The sequence below is a fragment of the Typopeltis vanoorti genome, chromosome 22, assembly GCF_054136105.1.
Source record: "Typopeltis vanoorti isolate ZY-2024b chromosome 22, IOZ_Tvanoo_1.0, whole genome shotgun sequence".
In the NCBI taxonomy this organism is placed as follows: domain Eukaryota; kingdom Metazoa; phylum Arthropoda; class Arachnida; order Uropygi; family Thelyphonidae; genus Typopeltis; species Typopeltis vanoorti.
Genome location: NC_143570.1, coordinates 5,188,620 through 5,202,324, shown reverse-complemented (window position 1 = coordinate 5,202,324; position 13,705 = coordinate 5,188,620). Strand labels below are relative to the sequence as shown.

At 35.4% G+C, this 13,705-nt stretch overlaps 1 protein-coding gene across 2 annotated transcripts in view; it reads right to left on the bottom strand.

Moving 5' to 3' along the window:
• The window catches only part of LOC150094127 (IQ calmodulin-binding motif-containing protein 1-like), a 240,009-nt gene that overhangs the window by 89,027 nt on the left and 137,277 nt on the right, over positions 1 to 13,705 (bottom strand). For both annotated transcript variants that reach the window (XM_090412272.1, XM_090412273.1), the window contains exon 8: positions 7,910 to 8,019. In XM_090412272.1, the coding sequence (XP_090268398.1) occupies positions 7,910 to 8,019 (110 nt within the window). The remainder of the gene's footprint in view (positions 1 to 7,909; positions 8,020 to 13,705) is intronic.

Below are 13,705 nucleotides of genomic sequence, written 5' to 3'. Positions count from 1 at the left end.
AGCATATGTGGTCCCACTAACTGATTCAGTATTCATGAACAATATGAAGAAAACTAGACTACTAAGCTGTTCCTTATTTCATTTCTAATATAGCCAATGTTGTGTTGCTCCAGTTTCACTATTCAGAAAATGTATTTCTGCTGTCTGAAGTCTTACTTCAATCTCTCTTGTCATAAGTTCATGTTGTCCCACTTCTAAAGGCCTATTGGTATTGCCATTATTTTGTATAATTTGTGTCTCTTCTAATTTATTTTGGAATATAGTTCCACACATGTTATTAAATCTTGCTATTTTCTGATGAATATCTGACATAGCAAAAATTTAAATTTAACCACCTGCTCAATAATTTGAGTTTCTATTATACATTATACTGTACATTATACGGAAAATTTTATTTTCTGTTTTGAGATTGCAAAATTTAGTTCCTTTGTTATTTTAGAGAGCTCGAATATATTGCTTTGCAATGTATCTTTGTCACTAGATAAAACACTTCATTATCAGGAAATGTAAGGTTTTTTTAAAAAAATTGTCTTTTTAGGAATATAAAAGTTTAATTAGCTATATTTTCCAATTTCTAATAGCTTTGTCCAGGTATAAGTTAAACAGTATTGGTAACAAGTTACAGCCCTAATGTACCTTAAATTTATTTATTTATTTATTGTTTATACCTTGTTTTGATTTACAATATATTTCTGATTGTTATGTGGATATTTCAAATTACTTTAATCAGATACTGAGAATACCTTTATGGCATTATTTCATAGTTTCCTCTCCTCTGACATTATCAAATACTTGCTTCTGAGACTTTGTTAAACAACATAAGGTATAGTGTTGTGTTGTCAAGTGTTGACCTCCCATGATGAGTCTTATGACTCCTTACACTTCTATACACTTTTACCATCCTCTCAGACAATGCATTCCATACTTCCTACTATTCTCCATACAAAAAAACTTACTTCTAACACTCTTACTTATTACTTATTTTGCAACTTCTAAGAATGGCCCCCTTGTTCTTGTTTCTTCCCCTCATTCTACCATATGAAAAATTTCCCCAGTATCAATGTGATAATAACCTTTCAACAGCTAAATATCTCAATCATATCACTCCCCTTTGTCTTCTATCCACCAAATTCTGTATTTTGCATGCCTTTGGTCTATCCTCATAACCAACATTGTACAGTTCTGATATAATTTTCATTCTCTGCCCTCTCAAATTATTTTGTCCCCTTCAAATCCCAGTAATGCGATCTTAGCCCAGAAATCCTCCAAATTGGTGTGATCAAAGCTTTATGGAATGGAACCACCATCCTTTTATTTCTCATGCTAATGTACTCCTCAATATTGCAGCAATTCTCTGAGTTGTCTTCACAGCCTTTGCAATATGTCCTCTGAAGTTCAAATTTCTATATACAGCAATTCTTCGATTAATGCGTCTAATGCAGTCTTTAAAATGGGAATATTAATTGAAAACATACTAATCAAATATAATAACCTATGAGAAAAAGTATAATTCATTCCTCAAATTTCATTTTTGACCCTTAATTTTTTTTTATAAAGAATTAATTAGGGTATGTCTCAGCCTAGTTAAAAAAAACCCATGAAGTTGAAAGACAATAAAACATATTCAGAATATAAATTTATTATTCTACTTCTTAACAAAGAAAATAAGAAATTCTCTCAATAAGAAAATTTTTTAAATCTGTAACATTTATTTTAAAGATGTACGAGTATATAGGTGCATCAATCAAATTTTATAGGCGCATTAATTGAATTTGGGTATAGAAAAAAAATGACGCACTAATTGAAAACGCATTAATTGGAGATGCATTGATCAAGGGATTGATGTACAATCATCCCAAGATCCCTTGCTTTCTTCATTTCTTCCAGCTCCATCAAGTGAGTAGTAAGCATTCCATCTCTGATTATTATTAAGAGAGAGACCTCCAGGGAGTCAGGGACTCATCAACGAAGACCACACGTGCTATCCGCATCAGCTATCATACCTGTTCTTGAATTCATTCATACTACTTGCACACACAACATCCAATGGCAATCCATTCCAATCATGCGCCATTCTATGAGAGAAATATCTAGCTCTCATCCCTTCATGACGGCATTCATTCTTAACTTCCAAGAATGACCTCTTGTCTTTTCCCTACCCTCCATAAAATGAAAAATTCCATCTAACGATATCCATGTGTTAAGGCTTAAGTGTTGGGAGAAACTCGTGTTAAAAGGTTAATGGAGTGAAACAGCACAAAAACAGTACTCGACTCCTCCAATAGTTCACCCCAGTCACAGAGACATGACCAGGGAGCACTAAATGAGATCCGTAACACTCACACACACACACAAAGACAGCACAAAACCAAGCAAAACATGTGGATGAAAAACCGGAGTCCCAACTGGGTGGGACTCCTCCCCCCACCCCACCCACACACACAAATGGTCTTTTTCCATTGCATCCCAAATATTGAAACCTTACATTTGGTTGCATTAAATCCACATCTCCATGTCTTCGCTCTCCCTTCCAGCTTATTCAAATCCTCTTGAAGAACCAAACATCAGCACTATTACTAATAACCCTCCTAAGCTTCACCTCATCTGCAAACAACTAAATATCTCCCTTTAGTCCAGTAACAATATCATTGACATAAATGTTGAATAGTAATGGTCCCATTACTGAACCCTGTGGAACTCCAGTTGTAATCTTCCAACTCCCTGCTGCTACTCCACCCAATATACACCTCTCCAAATCTAATAACCTGATATCCAAACCCATATGTTGCAACTTTAAAACCAATCTGTCATGTGGCACCCTGTCAAATACCTTTGCAAAATCCAAAAGAAATGACAGTGTATTCCTTGTCCACTGCTCTTTGTTACTCTATTTAAAAGGCAGCCAGATTACTTAAACAAAAGCGCCCTTAACAAATCTTTGCATAAATAATATTGCTCTAATCTGCCCAATTCTGTATATGAGTTCTTACCAATTTCTTTAAAATCTTAACAACCACAGAAGAAATACAAACTGGCATATAGTTTGATATCTCCATTCTACTACCACCCTTATGCAAAATCTCACCCTTCTTCAACTCACCAGGAATCTTTCCTGTTGCAAGGCTTTCAATAAGCAGCCAAGTTAATGGCATGGACAGTTCCACAGCATATTCCCTTAAAATGTAGCAAAATTCCACCTAATTCCCCCCCCCCCTGTGTTACTGATATCTAGGTTACTCAATATACTTCATCTCTCTAATCCCTCTAGGAATAAAGCCTACCTTACCAGAATGGAACACTCTGATAAAGTGATCACTAAACAGCTCAACTATGCTTAACTATCTTGCTCACCCAAGTTCAGTCTCAATCTAGCAAGGATCTATCCACAATCATTTTTCTCCTACTAGCCACATAACGAAAAAATTGTTTGGAATTCTCTTTGAATTGCAGTGTTAGTCTCCTCTCATATTCTACTTTTTCTCTCCTCACAAACTATACATTTTCCTAGCCTGAGCAATATATTCCTCAGGCAACTAATGACATGGGCCATTTATATGCCCTCATAATCTCTTTTTCATCTGCAATTCTTGTTTAATTTCTCTAATCATCCCTTTTGACTCCAAATCACTTTATCTTCTTATTCACTTGAGACATACAATTTACCATTGCTGATAACATTTTTTTTCTTAAGTGTCTTCTGTGCACTACTGACCACTTTTCCTTCAAATTCTTTCATCCATTGTACTATCCAAACTGGTTTTTAAGTCTTTTATAGTTTCCTGTCTTATAATTCCACATAAATTCCTTCTTCCTTGATACTTCTACATGCCTATTCATTTTCTAAGTCAGGACTATATGGTCACTCTTATCAATTCCAAAACTGCTTCCTCTGCCCATTTTATATTACTATAGTTGAAGTCCTCCTTAATGATCACTCACTTTACACTTGCCAAACCAATCTGCCTAAACATTTCCTGATCATCACCACCTATATTTCCTATGTATATAGCAACATTCTGCTAAAATATCTTGTACTATAAACATCTGTCTTGCCCCATATTCTTTCAAAACCATTAGTATAATTTTGGCTCTGATTTTCTACCCTAAAAAGCACAATTAATCTCTTATCATAAGTAACACCCCTACCTTAACTGTTACTAGGCATTTTACAGAAACGTGTGGTAGACATAGTAAATATTATGTAAGGGAAATTAGAATTAAATATCAAATCCTATATATTTGCTCACTGTAACATGAGCATCATTCACAGTGCAAAAGACTAATTACAAATTCAAATTATGAAACAAACACAAGAATGAGTTCTATAGAATGAATATATTGTCCTCTTGTCTTGGTCACAGATGAGTGAACAGAAGAAAGCACTATTAAAGTTCCAGAGAACTAAATATAATTCTGTAATTCAAGGTTAAAAATAAATAAATAAATAAAAATTAAAAACAATAAAGAATAGTGCGTTCTTCAATTTGCTCAGCTATGAACAAGACACAAGGAAGTATACTTATGCTATATGACTCATTCTTGTGTTTCATAATTTGAATGCTGTAGCCAGTCTTTTGAATTCACCCAGAATGATAATTATTATGTTACAAGGAATGAAATATATAGGAGTTGATATTAAGTTTTAATTTCCCTTATATGTATTAACTGTTTACATAATATATTACTATGTTTTTCTTCCCTATTCTGTCGAAATATCACGGCTGAAGAGAATATCATCAAATTTAAAATTCAAATTATCATATGACATGGAAGCTGTAATACGGCAGATGTGTTGTGACATAGTATTTCTCGATGTAAATCTTGGAAAACGAGCATGTGCATAAGCTTTAGAACTTGTAATATAAGAGGGCATTGTGCTCATTGTGAGAAGAAGGAAGAAGAAAAGAGGGAGAAGGTTGGTCATCATTGGAAAAGATGGGAGTTGACATGTTAGAAGAACAGAGGTTTGTCAACAGTGATGTTTGTCGATAGAATAGTTTGTTGACAGAAGTGTTCGTTGATAAGAAAAAGACGAAGAAATGTGGGATAGGAAGGTTGTCATTAGAAGTACGAGAGTCAGAAAGAAAGTAAAGGCATTGGCAATTAGTTACTCTACTGCATCAGGTTAAATAAATGTCTGAGATCTTGAATCACTTCCAAGAATAAGGAACTGTGTGGTAAATGTATGCTGAAGTGATAAGCGGCATCCGTCGTGAAAGCTAGGAGAAATGGAACTGCACTTGGACTCCTTGAGTAATATGTTCCCATTTTTTTTATATATTCTTATTGATCATAAGAAATGTTACACTTGTTGAGCTGAGTGTTAAACTTTATTGGTAGGGTTGTTTTGTATTTGTTGAATAGGATATGAGAAAGAATTGTTTGAATCCGTTATTTTTTGATTATAAAAGGTGCTTTGTGATTAATAATTTCTTGTACATAGATTACTGAGTAAAGTAAATATTATGAAATTTTATTGAGCTTCATTAATTTGTGAAACAACATAGCAATATTGAAATCAATGTATTATTCCAAAAAATACGAACCTGAATATCTATCCAACAAAGAGGTAGAATTTACATTAAATGATATTTCAAGCCAAGACTTTAATTATCAGTTAAACATAAAAAGGGAATACCACAAATATTTATTATAGTATCATAAAATCTCGCACTAACATAAATATATATATAAAACAAAAATGGCACAGTCGACATGATAAAATTCTACAGGATAAAAATCTGATAGGATTGGATTAGTTTGAGATAAAGTATAACAATAATAATATTGTAACACTATAATGATCAATCTTTTCCTATTTGCGTGGCTAATTTCTTATACATTTCATTGTCACTGCCCTCCACATTACTAAGTCTATAGCCACATCCAGTATTTCATTCTATTTCATTCATTCTATCCACCACCACCACCTCTAACCATACTGCTTCAAACTCACTGCCATTATTTCTCTCCTTTGATCTCTACATTGCATGTGCCCATGCAATGTAGAGATCTACATTTTTCTATCACTAACAGAACTGCATCTCCCCTTTTGCCTTTTTTATCTTCACAAAAAAACATCACACCTTCTATTTCTATTCCTGTCAGGATGTTGTCTTCATCCAACCATGTTTTACTTATTCCAAGAATTTTTGCATGAAGAAATTCAGTCAGTGCAACAATTTTGATCCACTAAATGAATTCCGGTTCATAATCATTGTCTAAAAACATAGTCATACTGAGTTCACAATCTAAGGAAGCTCTACCTCAAAGAGTAAATAAAATTTGTTTGGATAAGTGTAGTGATCATGCCTGTCTTATAGACCAGATATGATAAGAATTAGCATGGGGTTAATATGGGTTAATATAATATCTGTATTATTGTCTGTGGTTTACAGTAGACAGTAAAACAACTAAAGCTAAAAACATATCCTTTTCTGCAGATCATCAGAAAAACATGTATGTTACTAAGAATTAGCATGCCACTATGTTGTCAAGTGTTCTGATATTAGGCTTATGCTTTATTTATTACTATTATTATTTATATGAGTACTCCATGAAGTTAAAAGACTCACTGCAGAAAATCCACTCTATCCAATGACACAATACCTATCATATATCTCCTTAAATCCATTCACTGTTGGGGTGCTCACAACCACCTCTGGTAATCCATTACACTCATTTACCACTCTCCAAGTAAAGAACCTAGTCCACACACCCCTTACTAACCATACTCTTAGAAAGCTTCCAAGTGTGACCCCTTGTTTTCAGCCTACTCTCCATGTATTGAAAAATTTCTTGTGTCAATCTTATAGTATTCCTTTAGTAACATAAGTTTCTGTCATATCCCCTCTCCTCTGCCTGTTAGCTGAACTCTGCAACCCACACATCTGCAATCTAACCTCAAAGAGTCATCAGCCTCTATAAATAAATTGTCCAGTCATGAAGTTACTTCATGTGCAAACCAAAAATATAATTTCTTGGCATCTTTAATTTTTTGAACATTCCACAAACCTGTCACCAGCTTGGTCACTGGTCTCTGAATCCACCAACCAATTCCTGATCCCCAAGAAATGCAGGTGACCAAATCTGTGCACAGTAGTCAACATGTGGCCGAATTATAGCCCTATAGAGATAATAACCTCCCTATCTTTCTTGTCAATGTGTCCTCTGAATTTCAAAATGCTATCCACCATCACCCCCTCCCCCAGATCCCCAGCCTCATTAATTTCCTGTAAACTCATAGCAAGTATGTCATCTTTTCATCCTGAAGTGCATTACTTTACATTTTACAACACTGAATTGACAACCAATGTCCTTTGCCCACACTGCCAATTTATTTAAATCATTCCGTAAGATATCTACATCATCTTTATCCATCATTGTCCTCCCTAGTTTTCCATCATTGGCAAACAACTGAATATCCCCCTTCAAATATTTCACTATATCATTAATGTACAAATTAAAGAATAATGGTCCTAGTACAAAGCTCTGGGGGTACTCTACTAGTCACCCTCATTTGCCTTGATTCCACTCCACCATATACCACCCTCTGATGTCTATCTATCAGCCATCCCCATTCATGCCACCTTTATTATGTTATGTCATTAAATCATTAGTTTTTATGAAAACTTTGCAAATTCATGACATAACAACATAATACATAAAATATAAACCTAACTCCATAGTTTTTTTATCTATTTGTATTATTATTTTTTTATTTTTTTTTTAAAATATTTACTCCCCCACCCCGACCCATCATCTTTTTTATAAAACAAAAGTGAATAACATCATTGTGTATATCATTATAATAAGCAGTTAATATCAGTTTAGTTGTTTCTTGTTATTTTGTTTTAGATATTTCCAGAAAAAAATTACTATCCACGAGTAGTTTAGAAAATGAACATACCGGTAAATCTGCTGAAACTTCTGAAATCCCATGCGAACTTGCTTTAACTTTTTTCTAGTTCTATAACCTCTATAAGTTTTTTGTATTATTATGGCAGCTCTTTCAAATATCTGCAATAATTGTATTGATTATTAATTAAGTGCAGTATTCAAATTAAAAATTCAATATTCCATATTCAATATTCAAAAGCAATAATTATAGTAAGATTATGTTAATGGATGACAATAGCAGAATGGTAACTGATGCAGAAGACATTGTTGAGGTATTCAGTGATCATTTTATAAGGGTGTTCATCCTCATCAGGGTGAAATAATGAGAAACTCAAGTGTAGAGAACACAGAAGAGGATGGCTGAATTGTGAGTGAGCTGAAGATATATGAGGAAATAAATAAACTTGATGTCAATAAGGCAATAGGATTTGATGACATATCACCATATATCTATTTGGCAGTAGCACTGGCATGCCTGTTTAATAAATCTTGAAATAGCACAGGCTCCAAGAGAGTGGAAAGATGGTAAAATTGTTCCACTACATAAAGGTGGTAATAAGGTTGTGGCTACAAAATACAGGCCAAACTGTACATCTGGAGTCATGGTGAAGGTACTAGGATACAGAAATGGGTTGATAATAATAGTATTCTCTGTTATCAGCATGGGTTTGTTAATGGGAGATAATGTTTTACTAACTTACTTATGCACTATAACAAGGTGACAAAATGTCTTGGACAGGAGAGATGCATATAAAGTGGTATACTTAGATTTTGCAAAAGCTTCTGATAGACTGCCACACAAAAAGCTGTTAAATAAATTGAAACAAATGAGATTGGAAACAGACTTCTGAGTTGGATCGGTGACTGGCTGTCAGATAGGTATTCAGAAAGTTGTGTATGGAGATGCAGTATCCCGAAAGAGGAAATTCACTAGTGGTGTGCCAGAAGGGTATGTATTGGGACCACTGTTATTCGTTCGTATATTAATGAATTGGAATGAGCTTCACTGGTGATATGCAGCTATTTGCAGATGATGCAAAACTGGGGAGAGCAATGCAGAGACAAGCAGATGTTATGGCCTTACAGGAGGACTTGAATAGATTGCATGAATGGGAAAGTAAGCAGAACTATCAGTTCAATGTTGCAAAGTGTAAGGTTTTGAAATTTGGCAAGCAATGATGGAATGCAAAGTACACTTGGTGGGGAAACTTTACAGGAGATAGAGGAGATGAGAGAGATCTGCGAGTGGTGGTGGACAAGCATCTGAAGTTCAGAGCCACATTGCACAAGTTGTGAAGGTGTCACATCAGATAATGGTAATGATGCAGAGGAGCCTGTTGTGTGGAAATAAAGAGGCTATGATGCCATTGTATAAGGCCTTGATCAGGCCTCATATGGATTATTGTGCACAGATTTGGTCACTATATTTTCATGGTGATAAGGATATGTTAGGAGTCCAGAGAAGATTCACAAAGGTGGTCAGTGGTTTCTGGAATGTGGAGTATGAAGACAGACTGAAAGAATATAAATTGCAAAATCTCAGGGGTTGCTATCAGGTTGACATGGAAGAGATTTTTCAAAGAATGGGGAGGGGGGGGGGGATAGAACAAGAGGCTATCCCTGGAAACTGTAAAAGGAGGATGTGAGAAGAGGAGTGAGAATTAGGTTCTCTGCATGGATAGGGGTTGGTGAGTGGAATGCGTTGCCTGAGTCTGTTGTGAATGTATACATTGAATAAGTTTAAGGCACCATTGGATGAGCTTTATGTGTGATAGTGTGTACCTCTCATAATGAGTCTCTGACTCCACTAAGGTCAGATGTTAATAATAATAATAATTAAAATATTTAAGGAAAACATTTCATGATAATATAGAAAAGGCTAAGCTTTATAAGCAGATAATGAAGTTAAGCCCTTTTTACCTAGTGTTTACCAAAATGTGCTAGCCATTTTTACCAAAATGGCTAGCACATCATTATTTATGCTACTGGCTGTTCATCTTTGCTAAGGTTTTCCTGCTTCTTAGCTCATAATATTTTAAATTTCATAATCATTAAATTCATTGCCTTCCAAATTTTTATTCATGGTTTTATTGTTACTTTTTTATATAATTTTACTTGTGCATTTGGTTTTCACCTTCCACTGTTTACAAATCTCACATAGTTTTTCGATTTGCTTTTAAAATTTGATCTACATATCACTGTCATCCTGATCTTCATATTATCAAGGTAAGTCTCATTTGTTCCTCTTTCTAAATGAAAAAATTAATTAATAAATAATCGATTAATCTTAAGCCTACAGGTTGGTGAAAGGGATAACTCCATTACCATAATGCTTAGCTTTTCGTTTATCAGGAGCTACATCCCAATAAATGAATATTCTGACACGAATTATTTCAAAACACTTCACACATTTAATGACATTTATACAAAAATGGTTTGTTAAAATTATACCCCAAAATACAACACAAGGAATGTTATATATCAAAAACATTCATAGAAACAATTATAACTGTAGTCAAAATAGTATTGTGATGTTGTGATAGAATATGTGACATTCATAATTTAAGAAACGTGTGGACAGACTTATGTGTTCGTCGAACATGTTGTTTATTATTTTAACGGTATATTAGAACACAGAAACTAAGTAAATAATTAATTTATTAACTTATTGCTGATATTTCGCAATATGCGAGACTATAACAACATGGTGTATTTAAACAAAATTGTAGCAGCAACACAAAGACTAGAGTCCTGATTTTGGCGCCCTCTATCTGAAAAAAAAAAAAAAAAGTATCACATATTACTAGAGTCCTAGAAAAGTGCTAGTTTTTTCTTAATATGACTGTCTCCCAGATCTTCGGCAAGTTAATACAGCCATATTTGTTGAGATTTGGAGTGTGTTTTAGGGCTTCTGTCGCCTCTAAGAACAATCTCTCTGATTTATACAGGTTTCTGTGTAGTACTTTTGTGTTTTTCCAGTTGATCCTGTGTGCAGGGGTATCCAGAGCATGGTCTGCTAGGCCTGACTTCCCATAATGATAATTCCGGATGTATCTTTTATGTTTGCTGATGCGGATGTTCACAGTTCTTCCTGTTTGACCGTAGTAGGCTTGATTACATGAGCAGGGTACTTGGTAGACTCCTAGATGTGATAAAGGAGGAATGCTGTCCTTGGGTGAGCGGATGAGGGTAGCTAATTTGCTACATGGTCTGAATGTAGTGCGTAGTTTATGTTTATTGAGAATTCTTGAGATCTTTACGGATGTGCCTTTACTGTAAGGGATGGTGACTGTTTTGTTGTAGTTCTCTGTGGTGGATGGTGGGAGGGGGTTTCTTAAGAGTGTTTAGTATTTTGTGTATTTTATGTGGATTGTAGCCGTTGGCCAAGAAGGTGTGGCGTAAGTGAGTCAGTTCAGCAGTAAGAGCCTTGTCATTGGAACAGATTGCTCTCGCTCTATGGGTTAGCGTTTTTAATATGCCATATTGTTGAGAAGGATGATGGTGTAATTGTTTGTGTAAGTATCTACCTGTATGTGTGGGTTTTCTAAAAACTGAAAATGATAAGGAACCATCTGGAAGACGTGTGATAAGTGTATCCAGGAAGGGCAGACAGTTGTTGGCTTCCAGTTCCATAGTAAAGTGGATTTTTGGATGTTGGCTATTTAAATGTGGTAAGAATGTTTTCAATGTCTCTGGACCATGTGGCCAAATAGCAAGCACATCGTCAACATAGCGTAGCCAAAGTGTTGGTTTGAGAGTGGCTGTATTGACATTTATACAAAAATGGTTTATTTTTTGTATAAATGTCTTGTATATATTCACATTTATACAAAAATGGTTTTGTATAAATTGACATTTATACAAAAGCCGAAATAATGGCGTTCGATGGAAATATTTCCTCGTTCGATGGAAATAATTCCATCGAACGAGGAATATACGACCTGCCTCCAACAATAGCTAACAACATACGTTTAGATGTGTCCAACATCCTAATCAAGTCCAAGCCTCCCAAAAATAATATCCCACATAAGGAATTCATTGCTATAAAAGAGCTACACAACAACAGCCAGATTACCATAACAAAAGCAGACAAAGGAAATGCAACCGTGGTGATGGACACAACTGAATATGAAAACAAAATGCACACACTATTACAAGATCAGTCAACATACAAAATTATAGATCGCAATCCCACCAACACACAAAAGAATAAGGCACGAAAATTATTGAAAAAAGTCACTTCCTGGCCCAAAGACACAGTTAACAAACTCAAGCCCTTCCATGTTAAAACACCGAGGATCTATGGAGCACCAAAAATTCACAAGCAAGACACACCCCTACGCCCAATTGTGGACAGTATAAATAGTCCCACATACAAACTGGTCAAAAATTCAGCAAAATTATCAAACAAAAATGTCAAAAATTCAGCACACCTAAAAAGCATCTTACAACACCTTACCCTAAAAAGCTCAGACTTAATAGTAAGCTTTGACATCACTTCACTATTCACAAATGTACCACTAATAGAAACCCTCAATCTACTGAAGTCACACTTCCCCCCTGATATATTTGAACTATTCAAATTCACAATACATGCAGGATATTTCACATGGAAAGGGAAAATATACAAACAAATAGATGGGACAGCCATGGGCTCCCCCCCCCCCCCAGCCAACTTTTACATAGAACACCTGGGAAAACAAGCAATCAATACAGCCACTCTCAAACCAACACTTTGGCTACGCTATGTTGACGATGTGCTTGCTATTTGGCCACATGGCCCAGAGACATTGAAAACATTCTTACCACATTTAAATAGCCAACATCCAAAAATCCACTTTACTATGGAACTGGAAGCCAACAACTGTCTGCCCTTCCTGGATACACTTATCACATGTCTTCCAGATGGTTCCTTATCATTTTCAGTTTTTAGAAAACCCACACATACAGGTAGATACTTACACAAATAATCACACCATCATCCTTCTCAACAATATGGCATATTAAAAACGCTAACCCATAGAGCGAGAGCAATCTGTTCCAATGACAAGGCTCTTACTGCTGAACTGACTCACTTACGCCACACCTTCTTGGCCAACGGCTACAATCCACATAAAATACACAAAATACTAAACACTCTTAAGAAACCCCCTCCCACCATCCACCACAGAGAACTACAACAAAACAGTCACCATCCCTTACATTAAAGGCACATCCGAAAAGATCTCAAAAATTCTCAATAAACATAAACTACGCACTACATTCAGACCATGTAGCAAATTAGCTACCCTCATCTGCTCACCCAAGGACAGCATTCCTCCTTTATCACATCCAGGAGTCTACCAAGTACCCTGCTCATGTAATCAAGCCTACTACGGTCAAACAGGAAGAACTGTGAACATCCGCATCAGCAAACATAAAAGATACATCCGGAATTATCATTATGGGAAGTCAGGCCTAGCAGACCATGCTCTGGATACCCCTGCACACAGGATCAACTGGAAAAACACAAAAGTACTACACAGAAACCTGTATAAATCAGAGAGATTGTTCTTAGAGGCGACAGAAGCCCTAAAACACACTCCAAATCTCAACAAATATGGCTGTATTAACTTGCCGAAGATCTGGGAGACAGTCATATTAAGAAAAAACTAGCACTTTTCTAGGACTCTAGTAATATGTGATACTTTTTTTTTTTTTTCAGATAGAGGGCGCCAAAATCAGGACTCTAGTCTTTGTGTTGCTGCTACAATTTTGTTTAAATACACCATGTTGTTATAGTCTCGCGTATTGTGACAAACAGTGT